General features: G+C 51.5%; 12 protein-coding genes across 12 annotated transcripts; 4 read left to right on the top strand and 8 right to left on the bottom strand.

Annotated features, from left to right (window-relative positions):
* Window positions 1-836: 836 nt before the first annotated feature.
* On the bottom strand, window positions 837-1,822 carry N7462_009102 (complex I 24 kDa subunit family protein; the record flags this gene model as incomplete). Its single annotated transcript, XM_057080816.1, has 3 exons — window positions 837-1,226; window positions 1,311-1,601; window positions 1,712-1,822. The coding sequence occupies 3 exons, from the start codon at window positions 1,820-1,822 to the stop codon at window positions 837-839; spliced, it is 792 nt and encodes a 263-aa protein (XP_056931144.1).
* Window positions 1,823-2,271: 449 nt separating this feature from the next.
* On the bottom strand, window positions 2,272-2,616 carry N7462_009101 (uncharacterized protein; the record flags this gene model as incomplete). Its single annotated transcript, XM_057080815.1, has 1 exon — window positions 2,272-2,616. The coding sequence occupies one exon, from the start codon at window positions 2,614-2,616 to the stop codon at window positions 2,272-2,274; it is 345 nt and encodes a 114-aa protein (XP_056931143.1).
* Window positions 2,617-3,197: 581 nt separating this feature from the next.
* Window positions 3,198-4,268, bottom strand: aah1 (adenosine deaminase; the record flags this gene model as incomplete). The annotated part of the gene is made up of 1 exon (XM_057080814.1): window positions 3,198-4,268. One exon carries the CDS (start codon window positions 4,266-4,268, stop codon window positions 3,198-3,200), a length of 1,071 nt encoding a protein of 356 aa, XP_056931142.1.
* An 840-nt stretch (window positions 4,269-5,108) lies between these two features.
* N7462_009099 (L-threonylcarbamoyladenylate synthase) lies at window positions 5,109-6,406 on the bottom strand (the record flags this gene model as incomplete). Its single annotated transcript, XM_057080813.1, has 2 exons — window positions 5,109-5,533; window positions 5,584-6,406. 2 exons carry the CDS (start codon window positions 6,404-6,406, stop codon window positions 5,109-5,111), a joined length of 1,248 nt encoding a protein of 415 aa, XP_056931141.1.
* Window positions 6,407-7,406: 1,000 nt separating this feature from the next.
* N7462_009098 (putative DUF814 domain protein) lies at window positions 7,407-10,862 on the bottom strand (the record flags this gene model as incomplete). Its single annotated transcript, XM_057080812.1, has 4 exons — window positions 7,407-8,970; window positions 9,033-10,624; window positions 10,707-10,775; window positions 10,830-10,862. 4 exons carry the CDS (start codon window positions 10,860-10,862, stop codon window positions 7,407-7,409), a joined length of 3,258 nt encoding a protein of 1,085 aa, XP_056931140.1.
* A 590-nt stretch (window positions 10,863-11,452) lies between these two features.
* N7462_009097 (coatomer subunit zeta) lies at window positions 11,453-12,140 on the bottom strand (the record flags this gene model as incomplete). Its single annotated transcript, XM_057080811.1, has 2 exons — window positions 11,453-11,693; window positions 11,776-12,140. The coding sequence occupies 2 exons, from the start codon at window positions 12,138-12,140 to the stop codon at window positions 11,453-11,455; spliced, it is 606 nt and encodes a 201-aa protein (XP_056931139.1).
* A 696-nt stretch (window positions 12,141-12,836) lies between these two features.
* N7462_009096 (uncharacterized protein) lies at window positions 12,837-14,804 on the bottom strand (the record flags this gene model as incomplete). The annotated part of the gene is made up of 2 exons (XM_057080810.1): window positions 12,837-14,089; window positions 14,159-14,804. 2 exons carry the CDS (start codon window positions 14,802-14,804, stop codon window positions 12,837-12,839), a joined length of 1,899 nt encoding a protein of 632 aa, XP_056931138.1.
* A 1,080-nt stretch (window positions 14,805-15,884) lies between these two features.
* N7462_009095 (60S ribosomal protein eL30) lies at window positions 15,885-16,408 on the top strand (the record flags this gene model as incomplete). The annotated part of the gene is made up of 3 exons (XM_057080809.1): window positions 15,885-15,938; window positions 16,016-16,210; window positions 16,313-16,408. Exons 1-3 carry the CDS (start codon window positions 15,903-15,905, stop codon window positions 16,406-16,408), a joined length of 327 nt encoding a protein of 108 aa, XP_056931137.1. The 5' UTR covers window positions 15,885-15,902.
* A 556-nt stretch (window positions 16,409-16,964) lies between these two features.
* On the top strand, window positions 16,965-18,048 carry N7462_009094 (60S ribosomal protein uL16; the record flags this gene model as incomplete). The annotated part of the gene is made up of 3 exons (XM_057080808.1): window positions 16,965-17,009; window positions 17,300-17,475; window positions 17,598-18,048. 3 exons carry the CDS (start codon window positions 16,965-16,967, stop codon window positions 18,046-18,048), a joined length of 672 nt encoding a protein of 223 aa, XP_056931136.1.
* A 493-nt stretch (window positions 18,049-18,541) lies between these two features.
* On the bottom strand, window positions 18,542-19,005 carry N7462_009093 (uncharacterized protein; the record flags this gene model as incomplete). The annotated part of the gene is made up of 3 exons (XM_057080807.1): window positions 18,542-18,600; window positions 18,689-18,827; window positions 18,913-19,005. 3 exons carry the CDS (start codon window positions 19,003-19,005, stop codon window positions 18,542-18,544), a joined length of 291 nt encoding a protein of 96 aa, XP_056931135.1.
* Window positions 19,006-21,003: 1,998 nt separating this feature from the next.
* N7462_009092 (uncharacterized protein) lies at window positions 21,004-21,531 on the top strand (the record flags this gene model as incomplete). The annotated part of the gene is made up of 1 exon (XM_057080806.1): window positions 21,004-21,531. One exon carries the CDS (start codon window positions 21,004-21,006, stop codon window positions 21,529-21,531), a length of 528 nt encoding a protein of 175 aa, XP_056931134.1.
* Window positions 21,532-23,367: 1,836 nt separating this feature from the next.
* On the top strand, window positions 23,368-25,210 carry N7462_009091 (putative rhamnogalacturonase; the record flags this gene model as incomplete). Its single annotated transcript, XM_057080805.1, has 7 exons — window positions 23,368-23,809; window positions 23,881-23,959; window positions 24,013-24,220; window positions 24,275-24,409; window positions 24,461-24,637; window positions 24,767-25,054; window positions 25,091-25,210. 7 exons carry the CDS (start codon window positions 23,368-23,370, stop codon window positions 25,208-25,210), a joined length of 1,449 nt encoding a protein of 482 aa, XP_056931133.1.
* Between the last annotated feature and the right edge of the window lie 166 nt (window positions 25,211-25,376).

The raw sequence follows: 25,376 nt of genomic DNA, 5'->3' as shown, positions 1-25,376 counted from the left end.
GTGTGATTTGTATTTCGTGTTGCTGCTGTTTCTTCATGATATGGTTGCAAAGTACTTTGTAAGAGTGATGTGTAGGAGCGTAAGTCCACGCACCCAGGAGACCCGTATTATATGCTGAACACGCAACCACCAAGTCTGTATGAGGGTCACATGACCGAATGGGTTCTCTTCTTTTCCTACACGCACGCACCAAGCCCTGAACCACCTCGAGTGAGGCCACTTTGCTTCCACGCACCATTCAATAAACACGCTCTCACCCAGTTGATGTCAAACTGCTAGACAAACCCCGACGCATCGCTGCACCGTGTTCTCTGGCAATGCAATGAACAGCCCAGCATTGCAGGCCATGTGGAATGCTACTTACTTCGAAAATAATCCTAGCTGATCTATGATCACAGGCAATCTCGGGGTTCGCCCTTGCACGGCTTAAAGTAGAGGAATCTGCATTGCACCTAGTGCCGATACCAACTCGAAAGGATCTGCTTCCCAGCTCCTCATTTCACTAGAACTAGAAGCCACGTACTGTACATGGTTGGCAAATCGAATAGAAAGGTTTAAAAAGAAAACAAAACGGGACGCCCTGGGAGGGGGAAAAACCAAACGATAATCATGCAGGGCTATTTGGGGTCAGATGCCTTTTGTTGTCTTTCTTTTTCCTCGGGTATTCTGCCCGGGGTTCTTCTGTAGCATCCCTTCAAAGCAACGGGAAGCCCGTCACCCGCTGGAACCCTCCCATTATAAACGACGGAACTCGATTTGATCCCTTGATCTCGAGTCCATCACAAGGAAACGCTTCTTATTGAAAACACGGCTTGGTTTGCTCGTATCGCTCTCTTCTATTGCTGGGGCTGCTCGTCCAGCGCGCCGTCCTTGCGCATCATCACCTCCGGGTTCCACTCCGGCACATCGCGCAGGTTGGTCAGGCCGGCGCTGTTCTCGCAGGTCTGGCGACCGGTCAGCGGGCCGGGGGCGGGAACCTTGACGCCGGTAGCGGTAGCGGACTCCTTGAGCGCAGTGAGAAGGGTCTTGATTGTCTCCGGGGTCAGGTCCTCGTAGTAGTCGTCGTTGATCTGGACCATGGGGGCGTTGACACAGGCACCCAGACACTCGACCTCGATGTAGGTGAAGAGGCCGTCCTCGGTAGTGTGGCCGGGGGTGATTCCGAGGTGCTCGTTGATCGCCTTGACGATGGCGTCACTGCCACAGCCGCCAAGTTGACAGGGAGTCTAGAGAGTAGTGGGTCAATGGCGGAACTCAATGCCAGCAAATAGATAGAATACAGGGAAAGCGGAATGATTGTGTGCACTTACGGTGGTGCAGATCTGCAAAAAGTATTTGCCAACCGGCTCACGGTTGTACATGGTGTAGAAGGTTGCGACCTCGTAGACACGCATTGGGGGCATCTCCAGCATCCGGGCAACCTCGTTCATAACACTGATGCTGGTATAGCCATGCTGGCGCTGACCAAGGTCGAGCAGGGGCATGACGGCGCCCTTCTTGTACTGAGGGGGGTAGCGCTTAAGGATCTCATCGGCGAGCTTGAGGTTCTGGTCGGAAAACTTGAACGGGATAGACGGGTTATTGGTGGGCTTGTTGCGGTGCTGGATTGAGAACCTCATAATCAGCATATCTGGTTTCGGGCATCTCCGGGGTTCCCGGCTTGTACGGAGCAGGCGCGTGGTCTCAAGAGATTTGGATGGGAAAGACGTACCACCTGCAGGGTGTCGCTGAGCCGTTGCGGAGCGACGGAGAAGGATCTGAACTGGGGGATGTTGACGGGTCGCAGCAGCCGGCTGGCCCGGGGAAGGAAATTCAAGGCCATGACGGACGGTGATATTAGAGGTGGGGGGGGAGAGGGTCAATGGGGGAATTGAAGCTGAACTTGAGGGAGAAAGAGCGGATCGAAGTTGGCAGAGACGTTTTGCGGGCGGCCAGCCAATCAGCGTGGGCAGATTACTCCCGCCGACAACCACCTCGCGCTTCGTCCGTTGCTGCGCTTCAGCTCGCTTCAATTGCATCTATGACCGGGCATTTCATGAAATCGGCTGAAATGCTACTTAGCATTCATCACATTTGCTCCAGTGGCTATGTGAATAGCCGATTCGACGGTCATGGTCCCCTACACTCGCCCAATCCATCCATCTATCACCATAACCATGACCATGACCATGACCGTCACAATACCTCTATTTTCTATTTCCCCAAAAGAGCCCGACATGAAGAACTCCTACTAGCTTGATTGACACTGAAACTTCAGGAACTAGCTCGTCCCTATACATTCTCCATTCGATACACTTCATAGGCGACCTCCTCGTACGGATGGGCCTTGATCAGCTCCCGAACGGCATCCAGCATCACCGGTCGCCCCAGACACATAATTTCAACCTTGAACTCCTCGCACTGCTCGACCTCTCCCACATTTCCAACCGCCGGGTTGGCTCCCTCGTTGGGTAGAAACTGGCCCTGGCCGCGGGTCTGGAAACAGACCTTGGTGTACTTGCCGCCAGGGAACGAGCCCGCGCCGGTTGCGAAGATGGCTTGTTTGCAGGCCTCGGCATTCTCAACAGGCACGAAGAAGATCAGCTTGTAGCGGTCAAGAGAGGTGGCGGTGGACATCTTGAGGGTTGTTTGTAGGCCCGTCTGGTTTCGTCGCAAGCAGAGCGGGTTTGGTTGGGCAACTCGGGTGTGGAAGGTAGACGGCGCGGCGGAGTGAAATTGAATAGCCCTTGTAGCTGCCCGGGTCGATCTGGCGATGCAGGACATGAGCTTCAGAGGATATGAAGAGGAACAAGACCGCGAGGGATCTCGAAGGCTGATTTCCCCTCATTGGGTCTTGGCGCCTGGCTTATCAGGCATGAACAGAATCAACTGTAGAGCGAGATAACGTATTTCATTGCCAAACGGAAACCATCCGTCCATGTCCAATACAGACGCCTGCGTTATCTGATAGAGTCAATGGGAGTTTCAAAATGTTTCATTATCACATTGAGTCGTTATTCATTCCCTGGAGAAGATGTGTGTGTTCACGTTGAAAAATAATCATATACACAAAATGTTGAATCACAAGGGTATCAGTTATGCACCACCACCGCCACCCTCCCCATATTCATTCCATTGTACATGTGTCCTACAACTCCCAAAAGACCAATTTCCGTCCCCAAATAATGCAAGAATGACCTTTTCCATACTTTTTCCCTTCAAGCCTCCGCCGCAACCATATGCTTCTTCACATGCGCCTCGATCTTCTCCAACAGCTCCGCCTTCCGCGCGTCGTCGATCCAACTCTCCTGCACACTGTTCTCCGCAATAATACGCCACTCTAGCACCGACAGCTGATGCGCCTGCTGCACCGCGCAGTAGTTGTCCAAGATATACCCGCCGAAGTACGCTGGGTCGTCGCTGTTGATTGAGAACTTGACACCGGCCTCGAGGAACTTGCGCACCGGCACCTGCTCGACGGACTGCACACAACGTAGTCGCACATTCGACAGCGGACAAACGGTGAGCAACACGCCCTCCCGCGCCACGCGCTTCATCAGCTCCGCATCCTCCACCAGCCGGATGCCGTGGTCGATGCGCCGCGCCCCGAGCTCCAACGCCGTGCTGATGTACGACGGATCACCCTCTTCGCCGGCGTGCGCAGTCAACGGGATGCCTCGCGCCGCGGCGGCAGCGTATTGCTCGCGGAACATGTCCTTGGGGGGCCCGACCTCGGTGCTAGACCAGCCGAGGCCGTGGACGACGCCGGCCTCGTAGTGACCGGCGCGAATGAAGTCGTCGAAGACGGCCTGCGCGGAGGATACGGGCAGGTGGCGCACGAAGCACAGGATCAGGCGAGTGCTGAGGCCGAGCTCAGACTCGGCGCGGCGGCACCCGGCAGCGAAGCCGTCGACGATGGTGTTGTAGGGCACGCCGCGGCTCTGGTGGACCTGCGGGTCGAAGAAGACCTCGGCGTGGTGGACGCCGTCAGCGTGGGCCTTTTGGAAGTACGACCAGGCGAGGTCAGCGAAGTCGTCCTCAGTACGGAGCACAGCCATGCCTTCGAAGTAGAATGCGAGGAAGTCATCGAGCGAGGTAAAGTGCTCGTAGCGCGCTGTCAGGGCGGCAATGGAAGCATAGGCGGGATTGTCGGCGGGATTGGGGAGGGCGATGTTGTTGCGCTCAGCAAGGTGGAAGATAAGTTCGGGAGACATGCAGCCCTCGAGGTGGACGTGGTGCTCGCATTTGGGGAGGCCCTGGAGGAAGTCGTGGAGAGGGGATTGACACATGATGGGAGTGGTGCTCGATGAATTGTGAGGAAGAAGAGGAAAAGGAAAGAGAAAGCAGAGCAGCGTATAGGTATATAAGAAGAAGATGGGAAGGAAAAGAAAGTTTAAGCCAAAGAGTCATTCTGGTTGAGCGGGCGAAAACTACATATACGGATCCATCGCCGAGGTCCACGAGTCCAATTTTCTTTTTCTTCTTTTTCTGGTTCAGCAAGATTCACCGACGCCTGGAAGTATAGTCCAACTCGGGGGTTGCCCATTTGAGCGGGGCAGTGGCTCTACTTGCTGAAAGCTTTTTAGCGTTTGAGTGTTTAGCGTTTAGTGCTGCACAATTAGGCTTGTTTCCCACGAGGGCCGGTGTCTCTCATTCGTTGGCCGTTTGAGGAGGGCCACGTTATCGGCGGGCGAAATGGGCGAACTCGGGCGCGATAAGGTTGGTCCATCCGTGGCTCGGAGGTCTCCGCCAGGGACTGAGGGGATTGAAGGGATTGAGGGGATTTGTCTTGAATCGAGTTAATAACATTTATATATGGGAGACTAGGTCTAATAACGGCAAGTCCAAGTCAGATCATGCATATCAGATCTTTAAAATTGGGGAAAAAAAAAAAAAAAAAAAAAAAAAGAAGACTAGACGCTCACCGACGGGCCTTCTCCAAATCCCCTCAAACTCTATCTCTGAATCCCCCGTGATTCCCGCCGTCAAGAAATACATAATCTTTGTTGGGTCTTTGTTGGGTAAAATAATCAGAGAGAAAAAAAAATGAGTTCATAAATCCGAAAAAGTTCATGGCTAGAGGGTAAATGTAGTATAAACAAAAAAGAGAAAAATTCTTCGTGCACGGTCTAGACCTTCATCTCTGCCCCGGCGGCCTTGCGGAGACGGTTCATCACGGCAGCAGCCAGATCGCCATCTTGATCGGAGATACCTTCCACATAAATGACATCGACGTCGAACTCGTCGAGAGCGCGGAGAGCCGCAAACAGCCCGTGGGCAATGGCGCCCGTGTCCGAGCCGAGGTGATAGTCATAGGCCACCTTGGTGCGACTGTTTGGACTACCTGTCTCTTGCACCGGGAGGGAAAAACTGAGGACGCCCTCGATGGCCGAGGAAACCGGGGTGAGTGTGCGGGCCAGAACATCTGCTGGCGCGAGGCCCATTCCCTGTGCCCAGTTACGGGTGCGCACGATGCCGATGGTGTGTGCCCCGATGGCGCTATCGTGCAGGTCTTTCTGGACATGGCGCGTCACGCTCTCGGGGCTCGATCCAGCTTCAAAAGCACCACCCGAGCTTTCGGGGAATAGTGTCGGTACTTCATACCGGGCGCACGCGGAATCTCCTTGACATCGAGAGTGCCGTCGTGATACGCTACTCCAACGTTTTCCCAGCCGGCGCATTCGCGCAGCTCCTCGATACCAATGCCGCCGGGTCGGAGGATCGCTGGCGGATCGCACAGTCCGTCAATGACAGTGCTTTCAACACCGACGCCGGATGGTCCACCGTCAAGGACGAGATCAATGCGGCCGTGAAGGTCATGATAGACATGTTGTGCGGTAGTGGGAGAAGGTTTGGTCGAGGCATTCGCCGACGGTGCAGCCAGAGGGCGATCCGTAGCATGAATGAGCAGGCGAGCCAGCGGTGATGAGGGCATGCGCACCCCGAAGGTTGTCAGGTTAGAGGTAACCTCGGGGGCCAGTTCGGACCCAGAGGGATTCGACAAGATGATCGTCAACGGGCCCGGCCAAAATTTGTCGATGACGGACTTGTAGATTGGGGGGATGGAAATACGCGGTGTCTTGGTTCCAGCGCTATTCTGGCCATAGTTCGAATTCAAGACACGATCCAGCATCTCTAGAGAATCGACATGGACGATCAGCGGGTTGTCCGAAGGCCGCTGTTTTGCGCGATAGATGCCTTGAACGGCTGTGCTGCGTGTGGCATCGGCGCCGAGGCCGTACACCGTCTCGGTAGGAAATGCCACAGGGATATCGCTAGTACGAAGGAGCTGAGCCGCTTCATCGATGGCCCGCGATTCGGGTGTCTGGCTCTTGCGCTCGTCGGCCCACCATTCCGCCAGTGATCGAGATCCTGGTCCCTGGTTGAGGCGTTGTACGGAGACGACTCGTGTCTCGGGGACCGTCATGGTGGTGGTTGTGAAGTATCGGGCAAGTCGGCGCTGACCAGAGCCAGCGAGCACTCGGCGAAACAGCAGCGTGATGTCTTGCGTAAAAGGATACCGGGATCAATGACGCAGGGCTGCTCGCACACACGAAATGACGATCGAGGGGCGGAAATGGACACACGTGGAGGGTCCGAGTCACAGCTGCAATGGGCTTGTTTGGGAAGAAATGATCTCGTTTGTGGGAATTATGCACCCGTCCGGACCTGCTCTAATGGACAATATCGTCGATCATCGCGCGCAATGCCATACAGCGCAGCACGAACGTCTTATCGGGGTCCGCGAAAAAAAAGAGAAAATCGCGACGCTGATAATGACGTCGGATGACTCATCACGTCAGGCACAAACACCCCAACGCGTGTCCAGCGCTCGATGGAAAAGCGAAGTGCCGGCGAACGAAAGATGGGGGAGAACTGGACTATGAGAGAAGGGGAGAATCAAGGGGAAAGTTGAGCAGAGCACGAAGATTGCGTGTTGTTGGGCGGGGTTGCCCTCTTTTCACGTTTTGTGGCCGCTAGGATCTGCTGAGCCCTGCCAGATCACGAACACCCGATGTATCCGTAGATGAGATTCTCGACTCGTGACCGGTATGTCGGTATAAGAGAGATCTTTCCTAGATCTAATTGTATGGTTTAAAATCAAATTGTTTTGCCCAGATTGCAATGTGTAGATAGCGGCAAAGCCTGATGGTTGCGATCTACGATGTATAGTATAACGCGGATATATATCTGCAACTGTCTATTCTGGACACTGCGAGCATCCCCTCCTTTCTGGAAATACTTTCAAAGAAAAAATTGACAGAATTGACAAACAGAAAGAACAGGGAAACCTGGGCCATTCTATTAAAATTTATCGAGATCCTTCGTCCATATAAGATTGGCATGTACGTTTGGAAATCCACGACTATTTCTTCTTCCCTCCCTTGCCGCCCTTTCCACCCCCACCACCTTTGCCTTTTCCTTTATCACCGCCGCCACTTGCACCAGCAGCCCCCCCGAGTCATAATACGGACTTTACCCACGGGCATAGTGTTGATGATCTCTGTGTCTTTCCAGCCTTTGATCAATTCCCCTTCTCGCGCCCGCAACCGCTCCGCATCGGCACGGGCGATGCCCGCATCCTCCGCATGATCTTTCTTGACCTTGCCGGTTGTAGTTTCGTGGACCCACCGACCGATAATCTCTTTGACGGCTTTACCCTTCTTCACAGTACCCGGCTGCAGCTTGACCTTGTATTTATAACGACCAAGCGCACCCCATGGCGCGCACACCGCAATCGCAGCCAGGATCTCGTCGTCGGGGCTCGGCGTACCGACCAGCGCCGGAATCCAGCTAAGGTCGGCGGCTTCGGCAGCGGCTGTTTCGTCATTGTAGTCGTCAGCACCGGATTCGGCGAACAGAGCCTGGCGTTTGCGTTCCGCTTCGGCAGCTCGCTCGTGTTGTGCCCGACGACGTTGCTTATGCGCTTCTAAGTCGCGTTCACGTTGGACTTTGGCTTCAGCAGCCTTGGCGGCCTTGGCAGCCTTGCCCTTGTTGGACCCCAGAAGGCGGAGGGCGAGCTCGCGCTCTTCATCGTCTTGTTGAGCATATTTGGCGGCCGCGCGCTTCTCCTTGCCTTTCTTGCCTCGAGTCGGGGGTATGCGGGGTGGTGCAGGTTCCTGCTCGCCTGGCCGGTCGATGGATTTGCCTTGTCGCAGGGCACGACGTTCCCGGTCTGTCAATTGGGGTGTTTCTTTTTGCAAAGAGGAGGTATTTTGGTCAATGGATGGAATGGTTGCATCCTGCACCGCATCTTCCTCCACCTGCTCTTCAGCATCAAAATCTTCTTGCCCTGGATTCGCTTCATTTGCACCCTCTTCTTCGTCGCTAGACTCGGGCTCGCTGTTGTCAATTTGTTGTTGGTGACTGTCTGTAAGTCCAGAATCACCCTGCTGAAGGGGGTTCCCGGCAGGGGCTTGGTCTTCATTATCTCCCTCCTCATTCTCGGAATCGTGGGGCTTCTGCTCCTCTTGATCCTTTGGCTCCTCCACAACTGGGATAGGTTCATCTCCACGAGTCTCCTTCTCCTGCTCCATTGAAGGCAAATTATCGACGTTCATGGCGGGAGCGTCTACCTGAGTATTATTCGACTCAAAACGTTGCTTGTGGTTCTTCACACTGTCCTGGCTAACCTGGAAGAGAACAGCAAAACCGAGCACAAGTTGAGAAGGCGCCAAGAAGTTCTTTTCGCCTTTGATCTGGAAACTACCGGTAGGCAGGATCCCACCCCCTACTTCCGCAGTTTTTGATACCTGGTTGGCATGAACCCACCAGGCGGACATGACAGCTTTGGAGTCCCATGCCGTGGATGTGGACACGCAGAGGATGCCTGCTTGAGAGAGCGTGCTGGGAGAGATCGGGGCGTTTGGATTTCCAGTTCGATTTTTCACAATGACAGGTAATGCGCCATCGAGGTCAGCGTGGATGAAGATGTCGCCCTTATTCAGGTATCGGCGGTATAGGAGCTCGCCTTGCATGGCATCGCGGGCACTTCTCTAAATGTTAGATAACAGAACCTCGTCGTAAGGTAGCTGGCGAGAAGATGGACGTACCCAAGAACTAAGTAGCCTTCGGAAGAGAGGAAGAAAACGAATTTCTCGAACCAGAAAGGTACGCGAGCCTGTCGTAGCACTTGTTTCTCTTGTTTTAGATTTCGCTTCAGGTCAGCGGTCACCTTCTTCTCGTGACTCTTTAGCGCCTTCGTAGAAGACTGGACGGTTTTCTGCTGTTTTTCGGAGGCCTGTTTTTTCTGCTCATAGTATTGAGAGGCGTTTGCCCACGGCGTCAGACCGAGATCTATATCGATTGACAGCTGCGAAGACGTTGCATCCGTACGCTGCTGCTCCTGCTGTTCTTCAGTTTCAGAGTTAGATTCAGAGTCGGACTCATCGCCAGAGGCGAGGTCTTCATCCTCCTCCTCCTCATCATTTGCCTCTCCCAGTAAAAGGGTGACGGTATTCTCGTACAGCTTGAGAGGCAGCTTGATGATCTGCGCCACCGGGTTCCCTCGGGACTGTTCCATTTCAATCAAACGCGCGATCTCACCCCAATCCATTCCCTGGGCGACGAGGCCATTCACGGCATCCGTCGCCTCCTGGACCCGGTATACGTTATCCTGGATGGCGGCAGCCTTGCGGATATGAAGCTCCTGAACGGTATTGAGAGCTTCGATCCGCTTTTTGTGTTCGTCTCGCACAGACTCAAGCTTTCGCTTCGCTGTCTCCTCGCGCTCCGTCAACCGTGACTCCAGGCGCTGCGATTCTAGAGACGAGAAGTACTCGTCAACTGTCGCGTTAAAGCGCTCAAATTCCAATATCGAGATACCCGGCTTCCCCTCAAACTGCCGTGGCTTGAAAGGATGGAAATCTTCATACAACAGGCTCGGTGTCTTCGACGCGCCCTCGTCATCCACAGGAGCAGACATTCGCTGGTCTTGTTTTGCGACAATATATCCAGGGTGGCTTTCACTAGTGTCAAAGCTGTTCGACACTCGTTGCGCCTCCTCCAGAACGCCCCTCACTGCCAAAAATGTGTCCCGGCTCCCCAAGACCTGGTCTAGAGATGTAGTCGAATCTACCTCCCGGACTGCAAACGCGTGGTCTAACAGAAGCGGCGGATACTCAGGGAAGCCCTGCGACAAAGCCTTTCGGAGCACGTCGGTGCTCTTCTTCTTCGACTTCTTGGGTGCGGTGTCCTCCTTCGCGAACGAGGCCTGCGCCTTCTCCAGCGTGGCCCGAATCCGCTCGTCCGTGATATCAGGGACACCGCCGTAATTCTGCTTGTTGGTCACGTTGTATTTCAGCCCGAGCTTGGCCTCCTCTTCGCCTGCGCCAGCGTTGACCTGTCGGAACAGTGCGATGATGTTGTACTCGCGGTCTGTGACGATGATGTTGCCGCCAGCAAAGAATTCAAGAAACATGTGATAGGCGCCATCGCTGAAGGAGATGTCAATGATGCGGTCGGTTCCAATCTGCGAGACACCCGTAATGCGACGCGACTTCAGGAACTTGCGCAGGCGGGTAACGAAAGCGGAGGGGGCAGTTGCGGCAGTGCGGGAGTACTGGGTGACGTGCGTGCGGAAGCCAGAGTCCACGATGAGCTGGCGCCGGTGGTCTGGTTTGGCAAGCTTAAAGAGGAATATGCGCTAGAGGTCTATGTTAGCTAGAACTATCGTTTCTCCATTACCTCTTTAGATTCGTCGCTGTGCGAGGGGTCATTGGACGTACTGAGGATAGGTCGTAGATATTGGACACGCGGAGGTTGACCAGCTCCGCGGCCAGCTCCTGCGTGATGACCTGAGAATTCGGTAAGCCGGATGTCCGAGATCAAACAGTCGTTTTGAGGGTTACCTTGACATCTATTGACGAGAACCTCTGCTTCATTGTGGGTGTAGGTGGGTGGAAGAGAGAGAAAGGAATTTTCGAGCGTGACGTATGCGGGGCAGGCACCGAGTTGGAGGCGGGCTCTTTTTCGGGCAACTCCAGCAATTGTTACCTACCCACTTGGAGCACGTCACAGTGCCACACGGGGCCAGATCGGAACAATGGAGTGAGGTAGGAAGTAAAGGAGAGTTGCAAAGTTTACAATTGAAGATAGCGACTAAAGCTTTCGTCTGTCTTTTTCTTTCATTGCAGTCATCAGCGTTTTAGCCGCCCTATATATTACTGGGGCGTAAATCGTGGCCCCCAATGACGACCAGGCTTTTGTTAGGATGCAGAGAGGGAAAAAATAAGTATGCAACAGATCTATGGAAGTCCACAATCTCCGGGCGCAGCAAAGTAGGACCAATAAATAAGAAGGAGAAAACCGAACCAAAACACGCCAGGACCAGCCAGGAAAGAAACTTGAAGAAAAGAACAAACACGGTGTGGATGCTTTGAACGGCGCGGAATTCACACATACAACAGTCGCCAGCAGCCTCCAGCCTTCAACGCTTGCAAGTAATGATAGTAAGGGGAGCGGGCCTCCAGATTTACATCTGGCGCAAGCCCTCGGCCAAACGCCGCTTGCCAAACTCCCAAGCATTAAGCAGACCCTGTTCTGACAGATCGATGCTCTTCATGTTCGGCGCATCGGCAGCAGGCGCGCGGCTGACGCGCGAGGCGATCATGACTGGATCAGTCTCAAGGATAATTCCGTCGTCGATGATCTCATCGATGGTGAGGGAGACAAGGTCGTAGTTCTCGACAATGGTCCGCTTGTCCGTGGCACCCCTATTCGCAGGTCTGGTTAGCTCCCAGTTTCACGCACCACGCCGACAAAGGTTCCCCGAAACGATCAGCTAGAGAAGCTTACTTGAACAAGATTCCCAAAGCATCTCGCAGCGACAGCACCACATTGTATAGCAGCACCTCGTTTTCCTCTGCACTTCCAACTACGTAGAGCATCACGTCGCTCTCCATCTTGAACACAACAATTCGGTTATCGTAGAGAATCACATCGCTTGTAGACTTGTTGGTCTTCTCAAGCAGGCCCTTCTCAAACGAGCGCTGCTCCTTGACCGTCGGGTAGGGGTTGGCCCCGGGGTAGTCGGTCGAGTTGGGAGCGGTGCCGGCGGGGGCATGCGGTGCGGAGTAGTATTTGGTGAAGATGCGGGATCCGTCATCCGCGGACATGACAAGGACCGCGTTCACGGAAAAGAGAGACAGAGGGCCGGGCATGGTGGACTTGAAGTGTGGATGTGGTACAATTGGCGAGGGGAACTCGATTGTTGATGCATGCAGGAGCCAGTCTGGCCGCTGGGCGGAGACGCACTAACGTTGTTCCGACATTAATTGGATTATGAGGCGAGGACACAAGTAACAACTTGTTCTCGACATCGGAGAGGGCTAAAGGCTTTGACTGATTTGATCATAGTTGAATGGACTGAAAATCTATTTCCATGCGAAGTTAAATGATTTTTAGCAGACAAGGTGGGGTATATTGGGAAATCTACAAGTCAACCACACAAGGATGAATGAAAGACATAAACGGAATACAAGTTCCTTCAAGAGAAATTCAAGGGCAGAAGAAAAAATAATCAAAACCCAAAGCACTAAAGAGAACTGGCCTGTTGCTCCTCTCCCGGTGTCAATGCTCATAAAACATCAACAATACGCAACTGAGAGAAGAAGAAACGAAAATTAAATGAAGAAGAGCATTCGTATTCAAAATGGCAGCAGATATTGCAGCAGATCAATCCGATATTCCATGCTCCGACATGAGCCATACATTCCATGACATGAATCGCGTTATGTGCATCACAAAAAAAGGGGTATGATAAATATGGTAAAGACAGGTTCGATATCACATCAAGTCATCCGAGTCAGGCGTGAGAACGCAGCTTCAAGCAAATCGTCAGTCAAGCCGAGGTAAGCTCAAGATTGTGGCTGTTCGTCCGGGTTATTGGGGCGGTTGAACCACCCGGGAATCCAGCTTGCACGATTGGCTTTCTTGCGTGCGGCCTCTTCCTCCTCTAGCTTGGCAGCATCGCTCACAAGACGCAATGGGCGCAACTTATTCTGCGTCATTACAGCGCCTGTGTAGTTGTTCATTCCACTGCTAGAGCGGGGTGGGCTGGAGGTAGCACCTATAGAGCTGTTGTCTCCATGGAGGTCACTTGTCACGCTAGGAGAGCTGCTACGTCCGGCAGGGTCAGCCTGGCTAGACATAGAAGGAGCCCGACTAGAGATATAGCTGGCGGCACCGGAGAACATGCTCTGACGAGAGCCCGGGCCCATTGCACTAGGGCTCATGGGTCCGCCAGAATTCCGCCCACGATACATCTGTGTAACGACGGAGGCAGCTCCTGGGTCGACCTGCTCGGAACGGGTGCGACGGTGACTTGCTCTGACAGATTGAGCGCGTAGGGGGATACTGGGCGCGGTGTCAGGATTTTCGTTTGCCGATGGAACAGCAGGAGGAGGCATCATGCTGGTTGGGCGAGACCGAGGCTGCGATCGAGGAGGTCCGGCAACGACTGACTTGGCTCGCTGCAAAAATGACTGGTTTGGAGAGTCATCCTTCTCTGGCGGAGTAGGAGGCAGATCCTTCTCCTTGCTTCCAACCTTAGAGTCGTCCTCGTCGTCATTCCGGTCCAGGACATGCTCAAACCCGTCATGTTGTAAGACACGGCTGATGATGCGTTCAATATAGAGCGTCAAGGCCTTGTTTTGGTCCTTCAGAGTCTTGACCTCGCTGTCCACCTTGCGGCTCGGATCACTCTCAGGTGATTCATCGACCGATTCGAGCTCATCAGCTAGCGACCCTAGCCCACCGCTGGAAGTCTTATCCGGATGCGCATGCTGCATGAAGTCACCTTTTGTGAAGTCGCCAGTGAGGGTCTTCTCGCTCAGCAGCAGTTGATAGCTCTCGTTATCTTCCATTAGGCGAGCATTAGCCATCCGGGCCTCCAGAAGGTCTTTCTCCAGCTCGCGCTGCCGGCCGCCACCAGAATTCTCCATCTCTACTAGTTTGATTTGTGACTCGGCCAACTCGAGGCGCAAGGACTCGATCAGCTTGTCTTTTTGGAGAAGAAGATTCGAATTGTTCCTGGAAGGGCTGCGCTCGAGTTGCGACGACGGTGCAAACTGGCCATCGACATCTGGGGAAGATCGATTACGGAAGCTGGCTGTATGGAGTGAAGTCAAATTAGCATACGACTGATGTAGGGGCACATATCGGAGGAAAGAAATCATACAGGATCGGGAGATCTGGCGATCGCCATCCGCATTGAGGGGCATATTTTTCTGCGCCACCGACTCCTTCAACCGTTGAATGGTCGCCTGCAACTCTTCTTCTCGGCTGGTCTGCTGCTCCTTTTCTTGCAGCATTGCATTCCGTTCCAGTTCCTGATTCTGTTCTAGATCTCGAATCTGGCGAGCCTGATCTCGGACTTCGGTGGTCAGGGTCTCGATCTTGGTATCGCGCTCGTGGGCCTGGTCCTCCAATTTTCCTTGCTCGCTGACAGCTTCGTCAAGACGCATCTGGAGGACCCCCAGTTGTTTTTGATATTGCTCGGAGGCGGTTTCCGCCTTCTGTAGTTGTTGCCGCAGCTCCTCAATCAGGGCGGCGTTTTGGGCCCGCGCCTCCTCGTCGGAGGGGTCGTTGCTGATGCGCGGGACGTTGGACATGCTGAGGTTGGAACGGCCGGGCTTTCTCGCAGCGGCGCGTGCAGAGACGGGGGTTGAACCTCTTAAGGAAGGGGAGCGGTTAACACCGTTGGTTGCGGCGCTAGGTGAGCGAGTATGTCCTCGTGTGGTGGACCCGTTGGTCGAGGGCGGATCTGCGGTTGATGATTTGCTGGAACTGCCGGGGGTTCCAGGCTTGCGAGGCGTTGCTGACATTGTGCAGTGTCCCGGGGCCCGAGGCCCTTTGCTAGGAGTGGAGTATATAGAAGCAACTGCGTTGGTCCCTCGGCGGGTCTGAAAGTCGAGTGTGTCCCAAGGGGGGTCCGATTGAAGGGTCTGGAGGATTGAAGGGAGAAAAGGGTGGGACGGTGTTGGGTTGGCGATGTGGAACAGGAGAATCGGGGAAGCGGTCAAACAGGGTGGAGGCCCTGCGACGGGAAATTGAGAGGTTGAGCGATCGGCCTGAAGCCGGGAATGTGGACGAGGCGCTGTCAGAGATTGATTGCGGGCCACATGGCAGATCGAAGCCGTTAAATCATTAAGGACAATGCGTCATTGGCCGTGGAATGGGGGAAATGATGGGAGAAAGGGTGCGCTGTTTGCAGTCCGGCGACGAGAACGCTTTATTTTGCGGAATGCGGGACCTTCCTCCGCCGCACCCCCGAATCTAAAAATACCCGCCGTTGGAGGGCCGGACAGAACAGGATACGAGAGCCACAAAGAAATCCGAGAATAACACGAGAAAGAAAGCGAGAGAGTGGCGAGAGAATGGGAGAAAGGGTAAGGGGAAGAAGGTGAGAAGATCCGCGTTGAACTCGAGAGAACTAGGGATTTAATGACTGGTGCAAGCCAAAACACTGCGAAGGGTATTGCTTCTGTGGTTATTATTATTATTATTACTATTATTATTATTATCATCCTCATTACAGGAACTGCTCTGGAGACTACCAATACCGTGACAGAGTACAAGTGGCAGACAACAACATGCTGCTTACTCGCATATAGTCATGTATCATGATGTATATGATTTCAAGGGTGTTGCGTATGGCCTGAGGCATACGTGAAACAGCCAGGCAGGGAGATAGAGATCATGTGATATGATAATGTAATCGGGATGACTCATCGTATTCACCGCTCCCATAGTCCCCTTCCTACCGGAGCGGAGAAACATGGCTTGCCGAAGGAAGCCCACACAAGTCGGTTTTGCGTCCCGGCTAATCTCGATTTCTTCAACCACGCCGGCCGGAGCGCATCCTCATAACATCCACTCCTCCAATTCACTTCGAAGTCCGTGACGAACTTCACAGCGTAACGATGGCCCCCAAGAAGTCCAAGAAGGGTTCCGACAACGTGAGTCTGCCCTCGCGCACCCCCGCAACCCTGTCCGGGTCTCCTTCCCGTCGACTCTCAATTAACGTCCCTTTCAGATCAACTCCAGGCTCGCCCTGGTGATGAAGTCCGGTAAGGTCACCCTGGGTGCTAAGTCTACCATGAAGACTCTGCGCTCCGGCAAGGCCAAGCTGGTCATCATCGCTGCCAACACCCCTCCTCTCCGCAAGTCTGAGCTGGAGTACTACGCCATGCTGGCCAAGACTCCCGTCCACCACTTCTCCGGCAACAACGTAAGTTCAGCCCTCCACCCAGACAATTTCGCAAGCGAGTTATGGGAATCGTCCCAGCGAACGCAGCAGAACGTATTGTGCGTGTACTAACAATCGCCTTAGATCGAGCTCGGTACCGCCTGCGGTAAGCTCTTCCGTTGCGCCACCATGGCCATCCTCGATGCCGGTGACTCCGACATCCTCACCGGCACCCAGTAAATGGGTGATGGTTGAGACGGAAATGGAGGGTTTGGCGAGTTGTATGCCTGTGTGGTTCATACCTCGCTCTGGAGGATTTCCATGACGCATGTATGAATAGTTATGGACTATGAAACTCGTCGAACCAAAAAAAAAGATAAAAGCCTTTAACTAGGCCATTTACCAATACTCTCGCAAATCTTCTGTGTTCCGACATTGAGTCATTTCTGATTTATAAGTAAACCTCGTATATTTCTAATCGTCGAGTCATCGCCCCCAATGCGTCCAAGCCCGCTGAGCATTCATCAGCGCTTCCTCAGCCTGGCGTGATCCCATAAAACCAGTAATCCCGAGATTCCAGCTGCAACGGTAAATCGCCTGTTGGACCCAAGTGGGTCCTCGTTGTGTCTTATAATTGGTGGGATTATTAGGGCTTAGGGCTTCGCCACTGCCCGCTGCTTGGAAATCAAACAATCCCGTGACCCGCCCATTTCTCTTTTTCCCTTCGATCCCTCGACACCAACCGACATACAACACCGTTCGCAGGAAGTGCAGTCGACCACCTCCAGCACTCAAAATGGCCCGCCGTCCCGCCCGCTGCTACCGCTACTGCAAGAACAAGGTGCGTTGCCGACAAGTTGCCCGATCCTGAGACTTTTGTGTGTGTGCGCGGGACATTTGGTTGTGGGAGAACAGGTGCCAGCGAACACCACGCTCGCGGGCGCGGATGAGAGCGCTCCGAGAAAGGAGATTGTTCGCCGGGCTTGGTGTGCCACAGAACGAAATTCTTGGGAGCTTCACATTCGAGAACGCCCCTTGTGGGAGATCTTGCGCATGTCGTCCAAAGACGCAACCGCAGACAAAGCTTGGCATCAGAATAACCTGACTAACAAATCTTTCTTTCTCTCACAGCCCTACCCCAAGTCCCGGTTCAACCGTGGTGTTCCCGACCCCAAGATCCGTATCTTCGATCTGGGCCGTAAGAAGGCCAACGTTGACGACTTCCCCACCTGCGTCCACCTGGTCTCCAACGAGTATGAGCAGCTGTCCTCCGAGGCTCTTGAGGCCGCCCGTATCTGTGCCAACAAGTACGTCCTTCCTACGCCCACTGAGCCTCCCGATCTCGATTTCCTCACGAGTGAAACCTATCTATCACGATGTCAATCCCTGGAATTTCGAGTCTCATTTTAACCTTTTTCTGTTTCAATAGGTACCTCGTGAAGATTGCCGGTAAGGAAGGTTTCCACATGCGTGTCCGTGTCCACCCCTTCCACGTCATCCGTATCAACAAGATGTTGTCTTGCGCTGGTGCCGATCGTCTGCAGACCGGTATGCGTGGTGCCTTCGGTAAGCCCCAGGGTACCGTTGCCCGTGTGAACATCGGCCAGGTCATCCTGTCCGTCCGCACCCGTGACGCTCACCGTGCCACCGCTATCGAGGCTCTCCGTCGCTCCATGTACAAGTTCCCCGGCCGCCAAAAGATCATTGTCTCCAAGAACTGGGGCTTCACCCCCGTCCGCCGCGAGGAGTACGTTCAGCTCCGCCAGGAGGGCAAGCTCAAGCAGGATGGTGCCTACGTTCAGTTCCTGCGTGGTCACGGTCTGATCGAGCAGAACATGAAGCGTTTCCCCGACGCTTACGAGAACCTGTCCCAGGCTTAGAGGATTGTGGATTAGTCCAGAATACGATAAGAACGAAAAATTTTATTCGGATGTTCACTTAAAAAACTTGTCTGCCTCTTGCCCTACATGTTCTCTCTTCACCTAGCTTGATATCTTTCAGTCTCGTGCAAATGGAGTTATTTCCATGGGTTTAACCGGTTTTATATCTCGATCGTACACGCTCCTGGAAGTAAAAGGCCTACCCTCCTTAGCTCCTTTAGTACCATGTAAAACGTAGTATGTGATAATAACACGATTTCAGACTAAATGCGCTAGTAGTCCTCCATACGAACCCTAGTGCTGTTGACATGTGGAAGACGATCGTCATAGTTTGTACTCATTGTTCTCCGACGATGCAGCTCTCAACACATTACGCCCTCTATTCTCTATGCCATGAACGGGATAGACACGAAAATTGAAATTATGAAGAAAATATTTCCAATTATTTAAAAAGAAGGCTATATTTGACCAACACAATATTTTCACAACCCCTTCAGTCGTCATTCTCATCAGGTGTTGTTCCACAGCGTTTCTGATGTAACGCGAGAGCAGCTATTCAGGCAAGAAAAAGTTAGTTTCATGTTGTTTGTCTGGCTTCGACACATTCAATCTAGTACTGAATGCCGAAATGTAAACGTACCCTCCCCATCTTCTTTTGTACAAGCGGCTTTCAGGCATTTGTCGGTGGTATCTCGCATCGCTGGGCTTGTGCAGGTGCACTTGGTATCGTACTGCGAAATACAGCCCGCGACGGCAGCGGCTTCGGTGAGGCAATGGTTCTATTGATAGTGATGGTTAGTATTCAAACTACTTGCAGGCTGACCCTATCTTCTCGATCCTAGTTATGTCTGCTACAGTACGTACCAAGCAGGGGCTGACATTCTCCACTGGCTTTGCCATCTCCGCAGCCGTCATGGCGAGGAAGGCTGCTAGAGGGAGGAAGATGGACAGCTTCATTTTGAGGAGAGGGAGGTATCGGATTGAGTAGTAGGTAGCAGATGCTAGAAAGAGAGAGGGGTGATATGTAGAGGGGTAGCTGAAGACAATTCCTTCCAGCTGGGTTTTAAATTATTGAAAATGCATAGCAGATGGAGCTGACATTCCTCATCCTTCTCTTATTAGAGGTAAACAAACCGTGATGCCTAGGTGATCTTTGGTATGAGATATCATCCGAAGAATGTAGAGCAACACCACAGACCAAAATTCAGGGGAAATGTAAAGGGGAAACATTGAGAAGTAACATCACTCATTATATGCTGGGAATATCTTAATTCTAGTGCTTATGAGCTTGAAAAGGAATGCAGTGGCTTTTGCCTTTATGCGTATATGCACTCCTCCAGAAGGTCTAGGATTCTTCGGCCTCAGGATCGTTGGTTGCTTGTACTTGAGTCCCCAGCAAAAAGTTCAAGGCGTCCGGCAAAGTCAATTTCATTGAGAGGTATCCTGTGACGAAAACAATAGGTATAGGTATTATTCAAAGGCTAGAATGCTCCTAGGAAACACAAAGAAAGAACGAGATACAAACCTTTGAGTCTTGAACCACCACGTGTAACCTACAAAATTCACAAAAAATACCGAGATGATGTATGAAGCAAGAAATGATTTTTAATTGATACACCCTTAAATTAATAATAAGAAAATGTTGACAAAGAAATCACCTAGTAGATCGAGATATAACCGGGCGCCGTGAATGGGAACTACATCGATATTTTGCTTCTTAAATGCTGCTCGGACTCTTCAACAGACCAAGATTATTACAGTCCGCAGTGGCTCAAAGGACTTGAAATGCGAGAAAAGTCTACGGGAATTTTGTCTGGAGGGATATCAAACCGAGAAAACCCCACACGTTGAAAAAGCGGATAGCGAGATGTAGAACTTGGTGCATTATCAGTGCTGTCAAAATTGCGTGGGCTGGTTGGAGTTTACCTCCCTCTTCTCGCCCGGGTAGCTGCAAAGAATGATGGCGCTTTAGGCTTTAGAGCCAGAGAGTATAGAGTTCGGGATTGAATGTACACCACAACATTCACAGCAGATACGGAGGCGATAAGAATGATAGCATTGACAAAGTGACCGGAAGGCTTCGTCCTAGTCAGATTGAAACCAATAAATATTGAACAGAAACGAGGTTATGGTGTCTGGGTTAGAAGTCCGTCGGACTTTGATGGACAGAGCAGGACCTGGAAAACAGGTATTCCAACGAATACCACAAGAATACGGTGACAAGATAATTCACGCGTAGCTGTACCAAACCGAGGAAAGTCACGTTGAGAATTCTTGGATTCGCCTGCTGCGACAGACACAGTTTCGGTACCCACGTATTATGTCGCTGCTAAAGCGAAAACTCGTCTGAAGCTATTGATTCCATTTTGTAAAGGGCCTTTCCATCGTCGGAACTTCTTGTAGCAGTTCTGGGTGAATTATATTGACCATAGAGTTCTTTCCAAAATCCGAAAAATCCGAAAAATCCGACTCCCATGTCCACTCGCAAAGGCTCCCACGTTCATGAGCATAAAGATAAAGCTGAGAACAATCAATGAACGGATTGTGAACATAACAAATCAGTATTCTATTTTCCCCGTAGATATTCACTCCGAGGATGACCGGAGTGGAGGAAGACATTTGCATTGATCCAGTCAGCCATCAGGCAAGTTCAACTGGAAGCTATTTTATTTGAGTGAGATAGATATCTTCGTTTTAAAGATTGTTTATGAGGGAGGGTCGCTAAGGTTGTTGTGACTTGCGTTATGGCCTCCTGGTTAGAGTGTATTAGACTGTCTTCCCCTACCCCTCATCATTAAATTCCTCAAGATAGAGACTCTGCCCTTCGAGGTTCTACACGACATTGTCTCTCGCCTTGATGATTGCGCTTTTTTATACAACCTTCTTCGCGCATCGCCCGCCATCTCTCGCCTGTTTGACTACGATGGCCTCCAGCTCATGCACACCGTCTTCTCCATGTGTGATCAAATCCGGGAATCAATCACCCTTTTAGCCATACTTGAGTCTGCCACTTTTCCATATACGAGCCTCGATGCCTTTATCGCCGACTTCGTTCATGTGACGGTCAAAGATGTAAGCCCACAACGACCAGGCGACCTACGTCCGATAAGCCCACCCCTTCCGAACGACTTGCCTGACAACACTCCTATCCCGACAATCCGCCGGGTTCTCTCTTTATATGCACAGATAGTACACTTGACGGTAGCATGCCTCGATCACTACCTGGAAAGGTTCAATGCTCTCCGACCGGAGAACATGGTCGATTCCAAGGCTCGGTATTCAAGGGACCTCAAGAAGACCCCGCCGTGGAATCAAATATTTGAAGCCTTCACGGTTCCCGTCAGCGATTATGGCCCACCAGTCTGGGAGGAGGAGCAACGGGTTTCCCGCGCCCTCTGGAGAATTCAATTAATCCATGATCTCTGCACCGCAGCTGGCCAGTTGCGGCTCAGCTGGCCCGCTGAAGACGTGACGCGATTGTAAAGTATGAAAGTGCGAGATCCTTTTGTCAACGGGAGCCGGCGTTACGACGCGGAGGAAATCTACACTGTTACTGAGTATCTAGATCATGCACGAGCAGTGAGTCTCGTCGTCTTTCATGGCCTCAGTAGCAGCAGCAGTGGCGACTGTAACCAAGGCCCTCGGCGGTTGCCATTTCTCCGGCATCCAGTCGAACGAAGGTGGCCAATGCCACGAAGGCCTTATCTGCATCCCGTGACCCCATTCTACAAGTTGATGCTAGTATATTTGGCTTGCGACAATGGAGAACTGCTATCGAAAATGTTGTTTTCGCCCTTGCGCACCGTCAAGTTCGACTCCTATCGACGGTTAGGTCTCAGCCTTTGGTGTCAGGAGAGAGTTCAGGCGATCGGGTTGAGCCCTCTGAATCGCAAAGGCCCGAGGGCCTATATCAACATAACGCTATGGCAATTTGCGTGGCGAAGTATCTTGGATCCGCGCGAGGTGGTAGAAGTAGAGAAGATATTACAAAACGAGTGGGAAAAGGAATCACTCAAGGATTAGCCCGACCCTCATTCAACATCTTTACTTTACCTAGCTCTGGTGCTTCTCATGTATTCTCAGCAAGCATTAGCAAGTCCATGCTCTGGCTTTGCTTTGCCTCTCCGCCACCGAACTGACTCACTCCGGCAACTTCTCTCAGCCGCGCTCGTATTTCGTTCATCCAACTACTGACCAGTATCAACTGCTCAATGCCCGATTGCGACTTGTGCTGGCGTCAACAGACACACACCCGTTCCATTAGGATTATCAAGGACGGTAGAAAATAAATCCCTATCATCTGCGCACGTCAGGGCGTGCTGGTTATTCGCATTTTGTGTTGAGATCTTGGTCATTGTGCCCATGTTCTAGAGCGCCTGGATGACGAGCTCCTGCGTTGCGATGTTGGGTATGCCCCCCCAGACGATATGTTGATATGTTGGAGTCAATATCAAAGTTTGCTGAGTAGACCGGTTGTTATCATGCCTTGCTCTTGACGCCGTCCAATATTTGTTCCTTCAAGGTAACAAATCCGTCCGGTCTGTATGGTTCCTTTCTCAATATAATATTTCTTAGGTCTCTCGAGAATTTCAGTATTTTGTCCCCTCCTGACCCCATTCACCTAGTGTTATTTCTTCTCTAACTACCCAAACTTCTCCGGAAAAGCGAAATTTCTTTCAACCGGAGTGCATCTTCCTCGGGGAAATCATGAGCTGAAGATAAAGGGATGCGGCTAAGTGGACATAGGGAATTTTTATCCTCAGAATTTCACAGTATGTGTAATTATAAACTAGATAAAAGGCTACTTTAGTTATGACACTTGAATAGGTGATATGCGATTGGTGCATTTAATCTACAACACTTACTATCACTATGCATGTCAGGTCATTTGGCACAAAAATGATGTGCTTTGACTACGATTAGCCGGAGAACCTCATATGCACCCCTCCATTAGGGATGGGCAGTGCCTGGACAATTTATTGTCATGTTGCAATATCTCATGCTGATTGACAATTGCATAAATGGCGCACCAACGATTCTTGATCGGGACTAAGCAAGCTTCTGCCAAGAAAAACTCAAAGTGTCGAGCCGAATGTACATGGAGAATTTGTTCTTATGAAAACTGCTTCAATTTTCTTATTAACCGATTGGACGGATAAAATATGACGCATTAAAATGAGGATATATCAGAACCTTCATTCACAGGGTCCATGGTTGTACATATTTGAGTGGTAGATTGGCATGATGAACCATCGTAGTATAAAAAGAAGATTCCAAGTCCGCACCATTGATGTAAAGAATTAACCTCACATCTTCACAATGAAGCTTAATAATCTCTTTACACTGGCCGTGCTGGTCCATATCGCTGGGGCCCAACTGATTGGACCGGTCGGCCCAACGACGAAGCTCGAGGATAAAACAATAGAGTGCAACATTTTGGACTATGGGGCTATCGCCGATAATAGCTCTGATATCTCCACCGCATTGGAGGCCGTATTTTCCGACTGTGTCCAAAAGAACCCTGGAAGTCGATTGGTGGTCCCCGAAGGCGAATATCTGATCGAACGAGGAGTTGTGTTAAGCAATGGCACAAACTGGGCATTCCAACTAGATGGGCTGATCACTGCGGCGTATGGCGGCAATTGGACAATCGAGCGTGAGTTGATACTCGACGGATTCGCAGGAGTGGACATAATCAATTCTACCATTAATGGAGAGGGTGACGGAAAGTTCTTGCTAGATGTTCTTGTTATTGTCAATGGTGAGTTCTTTTCGCTCTGCGCCGATTACTTGCCGATTATTTATACCTCATGTACTCATCATTGCGAACAGCCGTTGACTTTGAATTCTATTCCGCCAATGGTCTTGGGGCCATCCAAGGCCAAGGATATATCTATCGAATCTTAAATAAGTATGGCATCAGATCTCCCGTCTCTGGTTCTGTTAATATTCAGCGTTTTTTAGTACCGATCGCCCTCGTTTGGTACGCCTGATTTCACCAACAAATGCATCAGTCCACGACTTGATCCTTGTGGATAGCCCGAAGTTCCACATTATTCTCGATTTCGCCGTGAACGTCGAGGCGTACCATTTAACCATACGTGGTGCGAACCTGGGAAGCTATGATGGTATTGATGCGATCGGCACCAATTATTATATTCACGATAACGAGGTTTGTTTTCGTAACAAAAAACTTTGCCGTCTACTTTAGTTCTGATAATAATAGGTTACAAACCGAGATGAATGCGTTTCGGTCAAGAGCCCTTCTCATCACGCATTAGTAGAAAACTTGGTCTGTAATCAAGCAGGATCCGGGATATCTATTGGCAGCCTGAATGTTTCTGCGGAAATCTCAAATATTGTATGGTCTTCTTTTATCACCATTGGGCTCGAAGACTGACGCTTGATATAGGTAGCCCGCAATATCAGTATTATCCAAGGCAATAACATCGCCTTTATCAAAACTTACCCCGGAGGATCTGGATATGTCACTAATGTCACATTTGAGAATTTTCGATCGCTGGCAAGCCTTTATGGACTGGATATCAATCAGTACTGGCAAAGCACCTACACACCTGACACTGGGTCTGTCACGTTGAGTAACTTGCTTTTTAAAAACTTTTCAGGTATGTCCATCAGAAATTTGAATTGAAATGGAAACAGGCATGTTTAGCTAGATTTAACAATTTCTCAAGGTTCTGTTGCCAACGGAGTGCAGCGGCCTCCTTTGTATCTATTTGCCAACGACTTGACCTTCGCGACAAACGTGACAGTGGAAGACTTTACGATTTGGACAGAGTCTGGATCTTCTGTGGTCAATAAGATCAGCAACATTTTCGGCAACGGCGACGATAGCTACGGGGCCAACGATGGAATCAAGTCTTTGGCATCGGGCGAGTCCCCTTACACATATACCAGTACTTACACCATCACAGCATCGCCAACTGGGTGGGAAGCACCCACAACGCCGACATGGGCGGTACCTAGCACCGGCTATGGAAGTATGGTCTCCCGCGTCCTCTTTCCCCTTTTTACACCCTAGATTTCCAGGATTAACTTTGTTTCTCTCATAGCCGCGTCGCCCATTCCCGTCTACACACCAACACCTCTTTGGCGTCCCGGGGGTGTGGACTATGATTTGCATTATTGGGGAAGTTTTTGAATCGCCGAACACCGACCGATCGATCCACTTTCCGTCGGCCATGCCAAAAAGGATAAACCATGATGTATTTGTAGGCCTTCCTGGCAGCTCCCTACCATTCAAGAAGATTGAATCACAGAACCTCTCGAACCATTAAGCCTTTAACTATAGACGAGAGACCAAGTAA

This window comes from Penicillium macrosclerotiorum (assembly GCF_028827735.1).
Source record: "Penicillium macrosclerotiorum strain IBT 26536 chromosome Unknown utg000008l_segment0_segment0, whole genome shotgun sequence".
Taxonomy (NCBI): domain Eukaryota; kingdom Fungi; phylum Ascomycota; class Eurotiomycetes; order Eurotiales; family Aspergillaceae; genus Penicillium; species Penicillium macrosclerotiorum.
This window is presented reverse-complemented; position numbering and strand designations above follow the sequence as displayed.